At 29.8% G+C, this 18,301-nt stretch overlaps 1 protein-coding gene across 5 annotated transcripts in view; it reads left to right on the top strand.

Annotated features, from left to right (window-relative positions):
• The window catches only part of LOC142328110 (homeotic protein female sterile-like), a 147,676-nt gene extending 131,275 nt beyond the window's left edge, over nt 1-16,401 (top strand). For 4 of the 5 annotated variants that reach the window (XM_075371619.1, XM_075371622.1, XM_075371623.1 and 1 more), the window contains 8 exons: nt 212-440; nt 1,619-1,903; nt 4,441-4,686; nt 7,301-7,473; nt 8,048-8,188; nt 11,145-11,272; nt 14,221-14,380; nt 15,840-16,401. In XM_075371619.1, coding sequence (XP_075227734.1) covers nt 212-440; nt 1,619-1,903; nt 4,441-4,686; nt 7,301-7,473; nt 8,048-8,188; nt 11,145-11,272; nt 14,221-14,380; nt 15,840-15,905 — 1,428 coding nt within the window. In that variant the 3' untranslated portion in view covers nt 15,906-16,401. The remainder of the gene's footprint in view (nt 1-211; nt 441-1,618; nt 1,904-4,440; nt 4,687-7,300; nt 7,474-8,047; nt 8,189-11,144; nt 11,273-14,220; nt 14,381-15,839) is intronic. The other variant, XM_075371620.1, reaches the window with a different exon arrangement.
• Nucleotides 16,402-18,301: the final 1,900 nt, after the last annotated feature.

Genomic DNA, 18,301 nt, shown 5'->3' with positions numbered 1-18,301 from the left:
AAAATTCTTTGATGATTATGTAATTTCTCATTCAACAAAGCTTTTTTTTTAACAGTTGCATAGTTCAGACAATTTTCCCACTACTCCACATTTCTGGAACATAAAATCATACCAGTGTGTTGTTTTCGATTATACTATATCTTCTTACTTGTACATAATACTACTAATGCTGAATTTATTTGTTAAAAATGTTTAATAATTTTTTTTAAAGAATGATACAACACCTGTTGCGGGAGGAGTTCAACCATCAACAGGATCTGCTAGAATAGTGCCAGGTGCTGTAGCAGCAGGTGGCAGTGTAAATGCTGGTACAGTGCCCACACTTACGATGACCACCAGTGGCCATATTGTAAATAAACAACCTCCTCCAAGTCAGCAATCAGTTGATATTAAACCACAATTACAACAGACTACGCTTCCACAAATCCAAGATAATGTGGGTAAGTAATTTTGCTTATTTACTGAAGCGTTTACAAGGAAAGATAGACTTCTTATGTATTTAAGAAAACAAAAATGTTTTTTCTTGTATAATTTTTTGTACAGATTAATTAAAATTATGAAAAATGTTATAAATAAGAGATTCAAGAATGTGAAAGTGTTGAATTTCACAGTTAGCCTAAATTTTTGAAATAAAAATTACACCAATAAAGGTTTTTTCTTAGTACTTTTACAGTTTTTCCTTAAATTTTATCTGGAAGCAATATTTTTTTAAACATTTAATAATGAACATTCACAGTGTTTAAGAAATAATAAGCAGATATAATTTTTAATAAACTAATATGTATAATTAGCTTTTGTAAATCAGTATAGGATTTATCTCAGAATTGACCAATATAAGCTTATTTTTTAATTATATTGATAACTGGCATGTACTGTACATATGAGCAAACAATCCCTACAATAGAATGAAGATCGTTAAAGATTTTAGATTAGCTATTAAAAGTTTCCATTCAAAGCCAATGCCAAGAAAATATATCGTAGGAATTACAGATGAGATAGCATGCTTAAAACGTCTACCTAAAATATGTTGCCATTTCAAATATGACCTAAATATGTCATTTCAAATTCATAATCTTAACATCTATTATTCCTTAATAGCTTAGACAGGTTTTTAAAACTTATTAGGTTAAGCTTAGGATTAATAATAAAGACATTTAGACCAAACGAAAAATTACAATAAAATAAATGTAGAAATAAAATTGCAAAGAAAAGTCCCTGATGAAATTAATTTTTTTTTTATTTCTTGCCAAAGTTTGAAATAGACTAGTATACATAGATCTTGAACTGCATCACAGTCTAACCAAAAATTGTCAAAAAATTAAAAAAAATTGTCTGTATCAGCTATCTTTGTACATTTATATTATGGTTTAAACAAAGAGGTGAAAAAAATAGCTTCATCTAATCATAAACTTAGTCTGAAACCTTAAATACAGTATCATTTTCTTTGGTTCAGTGTGTGTTCTTTCTTTCAACATGTACCTTATTTCTGAGTCAGAGCAATTCTTTTTTTGTGTAAAAGTAATCTTATTTATAAATGTTTTCAAGAATTTTGCTTATAATGTATTTATTGTCAATTTGTTGGAAATTTATTAATGTTAATACAGAACACTGTTCTCAGTTGCAGGAATAAAGAAAGCACCACCAGTCATCAGTCATATGCTTCCTCCACAGCCAGCTAGGCCTAGTGCATTAGCAACTGCCGCACCCACAACGGCAAAAAGGCCTCCACCTCCGACACCTCCTCCTCAGCAACCACAGTCACAACAACAACCACCACCACAACCACAAAATCCTCTTCCTCAACCAACATCTGTTGTTGTACCACCCACTGTTACACAATCGAATGTGATTGCTCAAAATACAACCACGTCTCAGCATAGTGTTGTTCAAAATAGTGATTCTAGTGAGTAATTTTATTCTATCTTTTTACTAGAATTATATAAAACATATTCTTTCAGTTTGCAAATTCTATCCTTTCTTATTATATACCTTTCTCTTCTTTTTGATGTATCCATAATCTCCTTTTACTTCATCCACTGACGTGATCATTCTGTATTCTTCCCCTTGTTATACTTCCTTCTGATACCTTCACGAGGCATTCCTAAATGTTTAAAAAACTTAATTTTCTTGCTCATGATGATGCTAATCAAAGTTCCCTTACCTCCAATCCTCTTCATTCCTTACTCTGTTGCCTAAACATAATTATATAGTAGAATATGTCACTTAGTAAGTTAATCAGATGAGTGTTTTTTTCTGAAAGAAAGTTTTGTAACAATTGGGTGATGCTGTTCTTTACCTTCAGAAATTAAGCCAGTATCATTACTTATCAATAATATAACAATTGATGTGATTTTTTTTTAACAAAATATTTATATATTCCAATGCTCCAGAAAAGAGATCAACTGATAATAAAAAGATACAGTGAAAATTGGCTTCACTGGATTTTGAAGGATTTTGGAAGTTGGTCAGTTATGATGAGGATTATGATCCAGTCATTATTAGATAACAACATATATTTCCAAGAAGGACAAGAAACCCTAGGCTTTTTATACAATGAGTAAAGGTGGGTTTAACCATCATTAGCTCCTGGGTAAGACTATAAACTATCCCTATCTACCCTGATGAACAGATTGTCATTTTCTTAATCTTGATCATCCCTTCTTCCTTATTATCAGTCATTTTGTATAGGTCTAACTCGTATAGGTCTGCTGAATTCTCACTTAAAAGAATCTGGGTTCATTATGTTAAAACAATGTAGTATGTCCTTTCAAGGGCAGGTGACCAGCTTACAATGTAGTTTATTGATGCCCTTTTGCAGGGTGATTGGGGATGGGTCCCTACTTTATATCCAAAATGGCAGCTTGCAGTTTGGCTCCATTTTGGAGTAAACTATTTAAAGATTTTTAAATAGTTCTAGTATTTTATTCACAGCAGTTGAATGGCAAGCATTTCAATCTCATAATCAATAGATCTCAGGTTCAAGTCTCCATGTCAAGTTTGTGGAGAGAGGCATTTAACTAATTTATCCGGAGCATGTAGGATAAACTTAAAGGATTTGTACTTCAGAGTAGATTTGTTTAAAGAAACATTGTGTATATTCCTTTTACACTTCTACATTTAAAGTGAATGAACAGATAAGTCACAATTATGGTTCACCATAACATCTGATTCCCTTTTTATTTTTCAAAAACACTAATTCACAAAATGCTAGCTTATTCAGGTAAGTTTGTTAAATAAGTCTTGACTAGATACAGAACACGTATTGTATGACGTGTCAAATTGAATATTCCTGGGTGTCCGGGAATACCATACATCATTTCAAATACTTATATATTTGTTATTAACCTGGCAGGCTGAAGATGTTTAGAATGGTCTGTTGGCATTTATTAACATTTGAATTTCTCTAAAGATCATCTAAAGCACTACTACACTTTTTGAAATTTTTGGCATTTCTAAAATTGTGCATGACATACACTTGCTATTGGTTTTAATTGCGCAATTTTTATTTTGATCACTAAGAATTAGGAATATTTTATTATTGATATTATTTAATGAAATTTATAAAAAACACAGGGAAAAGGGAAAATTAAAGATGGCAGACTGCAACACTAGCGGTTCTTTTGGTACTATTGGTAGTATGCCCATTTATCTACTAGTTTAGAGAATTGTTTCGGGTGGGAGTGCAATTTTGCAAAAAAAATTGCAAATTTTGGGTTTTTTAATTTTTAGCAAATGTATAAGAAAAATATCACCTTAATTAGGCAAAATCTTGAGATTCTGAGGCTAACGTTGCTCTGCAGCCTTACCCCTTTGACCTTAGTTGAAAATTTAATGGCATCATTGCCCCTTATATAGAAGTAATCTAACCAAGTTTGGTCAAAATCGGTCCAGTAGTTCTGGAGATATAAGGTGATTTAGAAGCCAGCACCAAACACACACATACATATGAACATTAACATCCAGAAAATTTCCATCCAGTTTTTAGGTGTCAAAACATCAAGATCCAGAGAAAACCACATATGCCCAAATTGGACCGATTACAATACTTTCCCTTCTAGATCTATAGCGCTATCTAGATGGGAAAGTAAAAGGATTCTGCTATACTGAATGACTAAACAATACTTTTGCTACATGAGATTTCCTCTATGAACACGCACAACACAGTTGTGTCATGAACAGGCACAATTCATTTTTAGATTTTAAAGTAATATGAAATTGATTTTTGTATTTGTAATTTCATTATTTTATGAAATTGCAGTGTACACTACAGTGTATACTAATAATCTAAAATATTATTGCATAAGTAACAATGTATTAAAATATAGTTACTCTCCTGTTACCCATCATTGTTAAAGTTGTTTATTAATTGCAGTATGCCTTCATAGAAAACTGATTATTTTTTTTTTACATTTTTATAAAGGACAATATTTCTGTTCACAGATTCACTGGGAGTTGATGTAAAACCTCCAATGATTGTACCAGATATAAAACCTTTACCTTTACCTTCGATACCAACACCGGTAACATTGCCGCAAAGCATGCCATCACAACTGGTGCCACCAGATTTGTTAGATTTAAAACAAGAGCCTGACCCCCTTGTGACTGCGCTTCCTTCTGTGTTTGATCCCTTGCCGGATAGCCCAAAAGATGAAAAACCAGTTCTTCCAAATATACCCCATACCGATGGTAAGTATTGAAATTTGTAAATGTATGATGCTTAAAATAGTTAAGATTTTTTTTATTAAAATAAAATCACAGTTAGGAAAAATTATTCTGAGAATGTATAATTAAAAAAAATTTAAATTACATATTTCATTAGAGTAATTGTTTTTATCATTCTCTGTTGAATTCAGCTGTGAGAATGTAATGTTTGCAAATAATAATAATTTTTATTATTACTGTTGTTTTAGTGCATGTTAATAGAAATTTTAATATATTCATCATAACCATCAGTAGCTTTTTTGAATGAAATTGATTCTTTTATAACTTATACGGTATAAACAAATGAAAGTGCTTCTCATATCTTGTCAAGTATGAAGGTTGTCTGAAAAGTTTTGAGCCTCAACATGAAGATGGCAGCACACTTCAACAAAAGTTAGGAAATGTATTCATGCGTGCGTTGAAAGGTACTCACTAAAATCTCAGCCATTTTGGACGCTCAGTTTTTTGATAATCATTTGACTAAGTTATTGTGAGTGTTTTTTTGAAGATGGAAAAAATATAATATCGTGCCTTGATTAAATACTTGCATTTGAAAGGCAATACGCCTACGCAAATTAAAACCAAGTTGGATACTATTTACGGGGACTGTCCCATCATTTGCCACCGTGAAAAGATGAGCAGCTGAATTTAAACATGGTCGTACCAGTTTGGTTGATAATGAGTGTTCGGGACAGTCAAATACTGCAACCACCACCAATATCATTGAAAAAATTCACCAAATGATTGTGGACGACCAACGAATTAAGGCTAGAGAGATAGCAGAGGCTATGGGCATATTGAAAGAATGTGTTGTCATATATTAACTAAAGAATTTGATATGCATAAGTTGTCCTGGTGTTGGATGCCTTGTTTGCTCACTTCGAACCAAAAATGCATTAGAATGAGCTTTCTAAGGCCTTGCTGGAGCAGTTAAGCAAAACGAGTCAGATTTTTGCGTTGATTCATAACTGTAAATGAAACATGGATCCACCACTGCACTCCTGAGATAAAACAACAGTCAAAACAGTGGGATTGCAAAGGGTGAACCTGCTCCAAAAAAAGTGAAAATTGTTCCATTCACCAGAAAGGCGATTGGGACTGTTTTTTGGGACAGTAATGGAGTTTTGCTTATTGATTATCTTCAAAAACGTAAAACTATAACGGGACAGCATTACGCATCATTACTTGACAAGCTGAAGGCAGAAATTGCAAAAAACCGATCACATTTGAAAAAAAAGAAAGTGCTTTTACATCAGGACAATGTGCCTGCTCACACTTCAACGGTCACCATGGCTAAATTCACGAATAGCTCTTTGAATTGGTTGACCACTCACCGTATTCACAAGATCTGGCCCCAAGTGACTTTTTCTTGTTTTCTAGCCTTAAAGTTTCACTTGTAGGAAAGAGATTTTCATCGGATGAGGTGGTTATTGCATACGTAAACGCCTATTTTGCGGAGAAAGATGGTAGCTACTATTTGGAAGGGTTAAAGAGGTTAGAGCATCACTGGAAAAAGTGTATCGACTTGAAAAGACTGTTGAAAAATAAAACTATATTTGACAGAAAAAATCATCTTTCTACATTAGGCTCAAAACTTTTCAGACAACCCTCGTACTTATTAACATTATTTTGATTTTAATAAGATCTGGTGTTTTACTGTATTATATTACCAGTACTAATACATGATCCACACATTGAATAATGAATTATAAGTTAATTATTTGTTTAATTTATTAAATATATGTTAAATTAAATATTTTTAATTTGTTTCTAGATATTTAAAACAGCAGGATTTCAGTTTTTCTAATTTAAGTTTGTTTATAATAGAATCTTGTACATTAAGAATTGTACTTATCTTTTCATTGTTTTCATTCGCTTAACAGAATATTGAAGATGAAAGTTTGAGTTTAGTAATCACAATACATGAATCTTACAATTTTGTTACTGGAGTAAACTTAATATAAATAAAGATCACATGAAAATCATTCAAAATATGAATTAATTATGAATAAGCAAACTACAATGGTATTCCTGTTATTATAAAATGGATAAGCTTTTGTTCTTATTATAGACATAAAATCAGGTTATTTTAAAAAAGTAAAATCTTGATGTTATGTATTATATCTATATGTATTATAGAGTTGATGAATTGAGTACTGTTGCTTTGGTAATTATTCCAAGAATATGATTTATTTTCTACTTGTTTATTTAACTGGTATAAATATTTTTTTTCCTTTTGAATCATATCAGACACGTTTGAAAGATATAATTTTTAATAATGAAGAGAAAAATGTTCTTATAATTATGCAGAATTATTTATAATTGTTGATCAAGAAAATACAGGAACTATAAAAGCATTAGGAGATAACAGTGCTCTAAACATTTGCAGATCGCTATTTTTCATCACGTAATTGGTTTTATGTATTTTTGCATAATGTATGTATATTTTAAAAGCTTGTTTTAGAAGTTGAAGATCTTTTATTCATAATTTTAGAGACAGAGAAAAGTGAAAAAAGTGTCCTCAACAATAGGTTGTTTTGCCTTTAAAGGTTAATAATGTGTAAAAATGATATTTTCTTAATTTTTTTTACTGTTTCAGGTCTACTAAATAATTCAATGCCAGTGTCAGTAACAACTTCAGTTCCTGCTGCTGTAACAATTCCACCAATATCACAAACAACAACTGCCCCTCCAATGATGCCGACATCTGATCTCAGTAAAAATTCTTCAGCATCTGTCACATCAAATTTTACCACTTCATACAAGCCTAAGGTATTAAAAAAATCTTTAAATGGTAAAACAATACTTTATTTCTTATTTATATGTGTTTACATTTTAGAAACAATGTCTAAGCTATACAATGACATAAATTATTTCAAACATATTGAATTATTATTTCTACTGCTAATTTTTTATTTATTTATATGTTTGAAAGTTTTTATTTATTGTTCTTGCCATTTCATTTGAGTTATTAATGTTAAGTAACTGACTGGACAAAATCAACTTGTTATTTAACTGGTGGTAAACATTGTATATTACATGTGAAATTTAATAAATTTGATTTTTTCCTCTGTTTACATAGATATACTTGTGGTATATTTACTTCGATTTTTTCAGTTACTAACAGTTTATTTTGTGGTGATTTTAGTTAACATTAAACAATATAAAGACTCAAAGAAAGAACTAAAAACAGAAAACTTCAAGAATGAATAAGTCTCTGATTGATTGATATTAGAAAATAATGTAAGAAATTAGATAATTAGTTATAAAATGGATTCAGATCTCCTGTGAAATTGAACCTAAAAAGTGTTAAAATATGATTTATAATGGATTTTTACTACTACAGGTTGCAGAACAAAATCTGAAAAATGCCATCTCATGGTCAACATTAGCACAATCACCACCTACAACAACTGCTTCTAAGAAATCATCTACAGCTGACTGTTTTCAGGCATTTAAAAAGCAAGCTAAAGAAAATGCTAAAAAGGTATAGTATAATATTATTAAAGTTGGGTCATAGTAATTGATTGTACTAATTTATGTTTTAATCTACTTCAGTTATGCTGTATCATTAAAACAAATTTATTCATTAAAATATAAAAGTTTTGAAAAAGCACAGAAATAGAAATTTACTGTTGTCATGGCCTTGATATAAATTTAACTCTCTTCATGTGTGATGAACATTACATGTGAAGTGTTTGAAATGTTTGTTATAAATTACAAATTGCTTTTGTATTTTTCATCCTAATTTTTTCTACAGTTTGCAGATTGCAAAAGAAAGCTGTTCCCAAATTTGTAATGTTATATTGTTATTAATATTCTTAACTAAAGGTAATAAAAGTTATAGAGGCCAGGTAAAAAAATATTTGACTGATTATTTAATGTAATGAAAAATGTTTTGCTTTCATTACACAGAATTTTATATTAATATAAAGCCCTTTTTTGTCATATCTATATGTTACCCTTGGAAAAGAAGTTTGAGGGATTTTTATCATTAATAATAACTGTCACCAGTCTTATGTAATTTAATATTCCCTCAACTTTGTATCTATTTTTTAACTCTTGTTTTATGAATTTTTGTTTTTGAAGTAAGATTACATTATTATATGTCTTTCATAACAAACATAATTCTCAAACTTGATTTAAAATAGCAATTTTCGCTTATAAATGGTAGGCCAAGCTTTTATACAATTCACAAATAGAAGAATAGATAAATGCCAAATAATAAAAATGAATAAATAGATGAATTTAATATCACTTTTTTTTTTAATAAAGATGAAGATTTAACTAAAATAATTGTACATAGAAGTAGAAAAGTGTCAAAAGAACTGCAGGCAACACCAGTATGATTATTTTGAAGGTGCTACCCTAAACATAGATGCTAAAATTGAAGCCTGTAAAAAAAAAATTGTTTTAAGTGTAATATGTGGGTTCAATTATTATCCGCAATGTAGTTATAAATCTTATTGCAATACAAATAGGAAACTTATATGTACATCATTTTTCAACATAGTCCCCTTGCATTACAACGCATTTGGTCCATCGTTACACTAGCTTCGTGATGCTCTCATAAAGGAAGGTTTTCGGTTGAGCTGCGAGCCAGGAATGCACCGCTTCTTTCACTGTTTCGTCTGAGGTAAATTGACAGCCCCTTAATGCCTCTTTGAGTGGACCAAACAAGTGGTAGTCAGAAGGGACAAGATCAGGATTATACGAAGGATGAGCCAGTACTTCAAAGTTGAGTTTCTGGAGCGTTTCAGCAGTATGGGCAGCAGTATGTGAACAGGCATTGTCATTCAACAACACATCACCTTTCGACAGCAGTCCTCGGCGTTTGCTTCAAATTGCAGGTTTCAGCTTGGCAGTAAGCATCTCACTGTAACGCACACTGTTTATTGTCATGCCCCTTTCCTCATAATGTTCCAGTACTGGGCCTTGTCAGTCCCAAAAAACTGTAAGCATCAGTTTTTCTGCGGATGGTTCGGTCTTGAAAGTTTTTTTGCAGGGCGAATTTGGATGTTTCCATTCCATACTCTGCTGTTTACTCTCCAGCACTCAATGTTTTCCTGATTTGTGGCGGTAAACGGTCGTCTGACTCCTTTGTCGTGCGTAATACTTTGTGCAACCTTTTTTGAATTTTTCAATCCATTTATAGACACTCTGTTGTGGCAAAACTGTACTGTACCGAAAGTCTTGGATGAATTTCGGCCCCTGATACACCTTCCGACCACAAAAAATAGATCACTGAACGTTGCTCTTCTTTGGTGCAAACAGAAAGCAGAGCAGCCGTGATTAACAGCAGGGCAGCAATAATGGATCTAACCTAGCAGCATCAAACCTGCACAGACATAACAATTAAACCATGCATGTGTCATCTACGCAAAATGACAGTACTACCAACATAAACAAAAATATAACTAAATTGCAGATAATAATTGACTTACCCTCATATAATTGTTTATTTTGTTAAATAATAATTAAATTACATTTTCATTTAAAAAACTATGTCACTTGTTTGAGAAAAAATTAATAGCTTTTAAAAATAATTTGTTTTTAATCAAAAATATCTTTGTAATCTTGTCATCTTTTGTGGATCAGTATAATTTTTTTTTTTAATTATTATTGTTGGAAAATTAGGTTTATTAGAATTTTTTTTTAAAAAAGTGCAACCTTTTTAGTGCATTTTTTGATGAAACTAAAAATTATATCTGTAATCGTGGGAACCACTTGTGTTATAACTAAACATGTGTTATTGTATAAATCAAATTTCCACTTACCAACAATTAAAAAGTGTAAATCCTAGTACTTTCAGAGCTGTTACTCCATCTTCAGGGATGTTAATTTAAATTCAAATCAATAATGCTTTTTGAAATTAGACCGTTATGTGTATAATATTCGGTCATCAAGAATAAAATTAATTCGTATATCAATAAGACAGTAACGTCATTTTTGTAAGATGTTACTGTCTTATTGAAGTACGAATTAATTTTATTCTTGACGACCGATTATTATAAACATAACAGTTTAATTTTAAAAATGATTATTGATTTGAATGTAAATTAACATCCCTGAAAATCCCTGAAGATGGAGTAACAACTCTGAAAGTACTAGGATTTACGCTTTTTAAATTGTTGGAATGTGGAAATTTAATTTATACCATTGTATTAATATCAACAGTGCCAAATGCTTAGTAAATTAAATCTAAACTTGTGTTAATAAACTTCCTTTTGTATCAGTTAGTACAGATTAATAAAGATTGATGTAATATTACCAAATATATTACAAATTCACCAAATTAGTGTGTTTCATATTTTTTCTTGCGATAATTTAAAATGACTGCATCAACAAAAAAATTGATATGAAGGGATATTGTTTTAATTAAATACCGAAAAAGTACAAATAAATTTAATAATTTTGTTTGTATATTTTTTTTTTTTTTTTAGCAAAGAGCACTTATTGAACAACAAGAGTTAAGACGTCACCAAAAAGAACAAGCGGAAAAAGAAAGATTAAGGATAGAAAATGAAAGAAGGAGAGAAAGAGAGGAAGAAGAAGCATTAGAAAAGTTTAGGTAATTTTATTTTAATTGTAGTCAGCATTTATTTTTATTAAAGAGTGATTGTGGGGAAAAATTGGTTTTATGTTTTCTGACTGATCCCACTGCCCCACAGGTTGTAGAGCTAAATATATTAACTTGCACTTGGGTGAGATTAGCCTACTGTTATGTTATAGTACATTTGATTCAGAAAAGGAAACAAAAAGCCAATTTAGTTCTCTTTTTGTAATAAGCTTCAAAAAGAACATGTGACATGTGCATTTGATCAGCTCACCTATAACTAACGTTAAGTTGTGCCAATTGATATACACATGAAACTACACTATTAAAATAAATTTTTTTTTTTTTTTTATGCATTCTTTAACATACCGTAACTTTTCACACCTTTTAACAGTAATCAGTACATATTAATTTTTTTTTTTTCCAAAGAGTTACATTATTAAATTTTATATTAATAATGTACCTTTGAAGTTTTTTTCTTTTATAAAATCCATGATTTCTACCTTTTAATTGTTTATCTTTGTTTTAAATACTTGAATTTGTGTATTTGGGGTTCAACATAACACACCACTATGTTTTTCTGAACTAAGCATAAAGATTTTAAAGAACCAAAAAGATACTGCTGCAGTCAACCTGATTGTTGTGTAGTTTGTAAATAACTTGTTTCCTTACACAAAATCATTTTCTGTAATATTTAAAAAAGAGTTTTCGATTCTAAATTCAAATTCCTTCTCTAGATATACTAGAACGTTCTCAGTCTGACACATAGATGGAGCAAGTATGGCCAGATTACTATGAATTTGTCAATTGAGATCATTTAGATGGCGTGCTGTGAAGTTTCAATTGTGTGTTTAGTTGCTTGTTTATGGAGATCAAGTAAAGCAAATAAGTTTTGACATTTTCTGGATTTGATTAAATTGAAGTTTGAGGTGTTATAAAATACTTTGTTTTAAGAGATTTAATTGCGATGGATATACAAAAAAGTTATATTCCACAGGTTTCTGTCCCTTCATTTTCAATGGTAAAAAAGTGGGGTGCTGAAATTAAAAAAAGAATTTCAATCAATTTAAGATGATGAATGCTCAGGACTCCCAAAAACCACTGTGACTGAAAAAAATTGTCTCCAAAATCCACATTACCATATTAATTGATCGCTGACTGAAGGTACACAGCTTGCTGACATTGCTAACATCTCGATGACCATATCCACTATACGAGGTCAGAGAATAACCGAACATTTTTAATTATGCACCAGCGGAGATATTTAATGAGATGCAGTTGGCAGCATTGTGTTCTGCATAACCTCCTCTGTAACCACTTGTTCTTGGGTTGTTGATAACTTGTTTAGTTTTCATATTATTGTTATTTGAGTGCGACGTGTTGTTTAAGTTTTAATAGCAATTTTTGTTATGTACAGTTTTCAGGAGCAACGTTACAACATAAAATTTTGCATGAAATTGGGGAAAACTTTCACAAAAATGTTTCAACTTTTGAAACAAGCTTACAAAGATGATGCTCTGGGTCATATGCAATGTTACAAATGGTTTTCACGATTTAAAAGTGGTCATCACTTGAAGATGACCCTCATTTAGGAAGGCCTTCGACTTCAACTGATGACACACACATTCAGAAAATCAACGATCTGGTACGTGCAGATTGCTGATTGACTGTCAGAGAACTTGGAGAAAGGGTTAGCATCTTGATTGGATCATGCCATGACATTTTGACTGAAAAATTGAACATGCATTGAGTTGCAACAAAGATTGTTCCTCGTTTGATGACCGAAGCAAAAAGAACATCAAGTGGACAATTGCCTGCAACTTGTTAAAGAAGCCAATGACAATGAAACACTCATGTAAAGTATCGTAAGGAGGTGAAAGCTGAGTGTTACAGCTAAGACATTGAGACAAAAGTTCACTCATTATATTGGATTGGCAACGGATTTCCACACCCCCAAGAAAGCATGTCAATCTCAATTCAATGTCAAAGTGTTCTCTCTGTTTTTTTTTTTTATTTGAATGGAACTGTGCACTTTGAATTCTTGCCTCTAGGTGAAACAGTGAATCCTACATATTATCAAGGCATTTTACAACTGTTATGTGAAAAAATCCACCAAAAGAGACCAGAGTTGTGGTGAGACAATTCATGGTTCCTTTGCCACGACATTCGCAGAGCTTTGTCAGTTTTGTGCAAAAATCAGATGACTGTCCTTCAGCCTCCCTACTCACCAGATCTGGCTCCTTGAGATTTTTTAACTACCCCCTCAGATCTACGCAATAGGGCAGAAATTCAATTGGGGAACTATTCCACCCAAGAGACAATGTCATTAATTTATAAAAGAAAAAATGAAAAAAGTCATTTCCTTAAAAAAATACAATTGTAGTTTTCAATTGTTTTCAGCATGCAGAGCCCAGAGCTAAAGTACATGTATTTCAATTTGGTACTGAAGTCTTATAGAGCAATTAATTAATTGGTTTCCGTAACAATTTCAAGGACTAATGCATGCACCTTTTAAGAATTATTAATTTGTCCGACCTTCCCAAGATACTCGTTCATTATAGTATCACCTGTGTTGTGTATGTAATTAATTGATTCTTAAAAGGCATGCAAACTCTCATCAGATAGATATGTCAGCTTATTTACAAGTGGCCAGTACTTGCTTACTAGCTTTGTGACATTTTTTTGATCTCTTTCTATCTAATTGAGAGAAGTTCCCCACTACACCTTAGATTTTGACTTTCCATGTTTGCTTATTCTATTCTACATTTCTCTTTATTCAGATTGATTGTAATCTGAAAATAGCTTATCAAAAGTAATAGCTTATGTGACTATGAGACTGATTTATTTTTCTTATAAATAAACAGTTTATAAAATACTGGACTTATAATTCTTTATAATTTTTAAAATATGATTATTTTTTCTTTAATATTAATGAATTATGTAAATCATTTCTATTTCTGTAGAAAAACAGCAGCAGAACAATCAAGGGTTGAAGATGTTAAAACATCTTCACAATCAGAAGATACATCGAGTCCAGGCCATCCAGGTGCTGATAAAGCAGCTGCTGAAAGAGAAAGGGAAAGACAGAGGCTTAGAGAACAAGAAAGGCGAAGGAGAGAAGCAGTAAGTAAATTTATTTAGTCATTTATGAATCTGTTCTCTGGATTGTTTTTGAATTACAGTTGTTGCTCTGCAAGTTACCTGATTCATCACTAAATAAATACGAATTTGTACTCTTACACATTAACTAATCTTTATTTTATTTTATATTATTTGTAATTAGATATTGTTTCCTGTTATTTTGTTTGCCTACTTCAGAAAAAGTGTTATTAAAACTTTAACAACTTTAGAGAGAGCTGAATTATTGAATATGGTTTAATCTTTGATGTTTTATCTTTCTTTTTTCTCACCCATAAATCTCCTTGATGATACTCTCTTGAGACATTTCAGATGTTAGAAAAATCATTAACTCATAAGAAATACAGTTTACCATCATATAGAACAAATTGTTTGTATTGCTGATTAATCTTTCTATATCTTAGAGTACTTAATTTCTCTAATCTAGATATTTTCAAGTTATTCAGGCATTTAGATAAAAGTGTGAATCCAGTTTTAATAAAGCAAATGGCATATTTTATCTGTTATCGCTATAGTCAAAGTATATGTCCACTTACTTAAATATAATGTTGACAAGAAGTAAAAAAGAAATTATTTCAAGGAAAAGTTCTAGAGTAGTTAAATGTTAATTAATAGATATTTTTAAAATCTTGCAGGCTATTTTAATGTATTTATTAAGTACAGATCACCTTAATACAAAGACAGGTAAGTTTGATTAGATTTTGGTAATACATACTCTAGATTTTATTCTCTTAATAATGATCGTTACATGTGTTCCTTAAAGGCATAGTTAATTTATTATAATACATATCTTAGTGTTTCAGAGTCGGTAATATGTGTATAGGACAGTATGATTTTGCAATTAATAATAATTTTTAAAAATTAATTTTTTTCTGTTTAATAATTTGAACTAAAAAAATGTTATTGTAAAGGTATGGTTGTCGTTGTTGCACACCCCTGTTAAAAAACAATGATTTTGAAAGTAGTTCTCTCAGCATTTTTTTCAGCTAAGAAATAGAACTGCTTACCATTTTCAATGGTTTTTTTTTCAAGTATGGGAGTTTGTTTGCCTTCTTTATATAGGTAAAACAGGATTAAAAGTTTGTATTTTTTACCCATTATGTACATCAGCCACTACACACTACTTCAATGGCATTGTAAATCAAGCTCATAGCTCCCATTTGCTCTTACGTTTAAGAGAAAGTGGAGTAAATCTTTATTCTTCAAAATAATTGTTTAAAATAGAAGAAAACGTTTTCTGTTATATTTTTAACAATTGGTATCTTAAAAGAAAAATATTGGTGTAACTGTAAAATATACAGTTAGATGCTAGTTAATATATATTTTGCAACAAAATTTCTGTGGTAGGAGCAATTTACTGCTTATTGTATTTTACTCATTGTTTATTTAGTATAATTGTAAATGATTCTCTTTTATTTTTATTAATTTTTTTTTTCTTTTATAGCTTGCGGGCCAGATTGATATGAATATGCAGAGTGACGTAATGGCTGCTTTTGAAGAGTCATTATAATGTATTTTAACAAATTTAAAAAAAAAAGCCATTAAAAAGAGAATAATGGAACTTAAGTGAACTTTGTTATTCTTATGATTATTATTTTGGGTTGGTGAACTTATTGAACTAAATGTACTAACTTTAATTGACTTTAAAATTGTATGAAAAAAAACACCTTATTGAATTAAAATGAACTTCTTATTAAGATGATGAACAAGTGTATAACAAAACAGAAAAAAATAACTTATGAAAAAAATAACAGCCTACAGTGTACAAGTGTATTTTTTTGTATTTTTTTTATTATTTTTTGTTGAGTATGTATGTTATGTAATTAAGTATGTGTGTAAGTATATGTGCGTATGTATGTACATGTGTGCACTTTTGATTTATTATTTAATAAGAAATTATACATAAACTGTTATACATAATATAAATATATATATATACATATATATATATATATATATAAATAAAGCATTATTAATTATTATTATTAAATAATAATGTTCAGAATCAATCGTTTGTGCAAGCATTATTATTAATACATGAATTAATTATTTTACTGCGGTGTATATGTACATGATTCATTATTATATGATTGATTTAATTAATTGTATTTGCGCGTACATAATTTTGCTTGTGCAACCATTTTTGTCATGTTGTACATGATGATGTTAATTTGAATCTTTTGTATATATATTTAATTAATATCATTAGTTGTTATTTATGTAATTTATCATTAGACCAATTATTTTTTGAATCTATAGTTTTACTTTTAATTTTTTCCTTTTTTTCATTTATCAGTTAGTAAAGCACGAAAATAAAAATAAAGAAAACGTTTTTTGTGATTTAATTATTATTAATATTATTACTATTATTATTATACTTAGTAGTGTACTATATTTATTATAAAACTGCAACATATAAAAAAGTGAGCATGAATAAATGATTTACGGTAACGGGGTTATATTTATTAATATAACCATAATTGCTATACTTTCACTAAGCTAACATTTTTATTGATTCAGTTCATTATGGTGTTTTTTGTTTGTTTTTTTTTAATTGATAAAAATTAATTTTTATTTTTTACAGAAAATTGTTTTTCCATACCATTACAGTAGTAATAGTGATAATATTATTTTAATTTTTGTTTTTTAGTATTGAAACAAAAGTTTGTTTCTTCATTCGTCTCTCATTTTAAATTATTTATTTATTTATTATAATGTGGAAGTTCATGGAAGCTAATGAAATGAAAGTAGTAACTTTGCACAATATTATTTTATTTATTTATTTATTTTATTAATTATTTTTAATTTAATTTCTAGTAGTTATTGTATTATAATTATATCTTCCTATTGTAATTACAAACGTTCTGATAATAATAGTAATAATAATAATAATTAAAAAATAAAGTAATTTCAAAAATTATTTTTCATGTTGTTTTTTTGTAAATATTTTTGGGGGTATAGAACTTATTTAATATCTAAATAAACCATATTTACTGTTGCCAACTTTTCTGAATTTTTTATGAGATTATTTATTTTATAAATCTTATTAGTAAAATCTTATTTTATAAAGCAACATCAACTAATATGTTATCAGCAGTCACTAATAAATGTCAACAGCTTGTTGTAAATTGCACCCAGTGCTTTAACTATGTGACCTATAGGAACTGGTTTATTAACCAAGTCTTAAGCTATTGGATATTTTATCTTAAATACCTTTCAGTTTCCAGAATACAGGACTTGATCCTGAAGTTTTCAGTTTTACCTATCTAAAATTAATTTATTAGAAAAGTCAGTGATGCTTGGTATTGTGAGCAGCAAGAGGATACCTGGTCACCCAATGACCCATTGGCTTGATACCACCAAAGCTGACAGGCATGGCCATGAAACAATTGAAAGAAGCAGTCGATGACTGAAAGGATGACAACAACAATATTAATCTGTTTTTTAATATAATTTGACTAAAGTGAAATGATAGTCTTTTTTTGTTACATTATCTTCATCATCCTGAGCTGCTATCATAAATCATCAATTTAATATTTGTATTATCTTTAACATAGCAACAAGCTACAATATGTTTGTGTATATTTAATTGTGGGACTCAAAAAAGGTTTTCAAGGCATTAACTTCTATAATTTTAATTTTTGAAATTAATGATTTTTAACACTAATTTAGAAATTGACTTTTTAATCTATATTTATTAAAAATCATTCTCTTAAAAAAAAAGATTGATTTTATCTCTTTCAAATGTAAAAGTATTTTGAAAGTCACTTCCCATCAAACTGTTGAGTACATACTGCAACACCACCAAAATAAATATGAGCTTACTGCTAGGTCAGGTAAGAGGAGATGAATGACAATTTTTGTATCATAAGTAGATAAGCCGCAAGTTTTTCTTCAATATGTGGC

Source organism: Lycorma delicatula, chromosome 7, assembly GCF_047948215.1.
Source record: "Lycorma delicatula isolate Av1 chromosome 7, ASM4794821v1, whole genome shotgun sequence".
Classification (NCBI taxonomy): Eukaryota; Metazoa; Arthropoda; class Insecta; order Hemiptera; family Fulgoridae; genus Lycorma; species Lycorma delicatula.
Note: the sequence above shows the minus strand (reverse complement) of the source record. Positions and strands in the feature narration are given on the sequence as shown.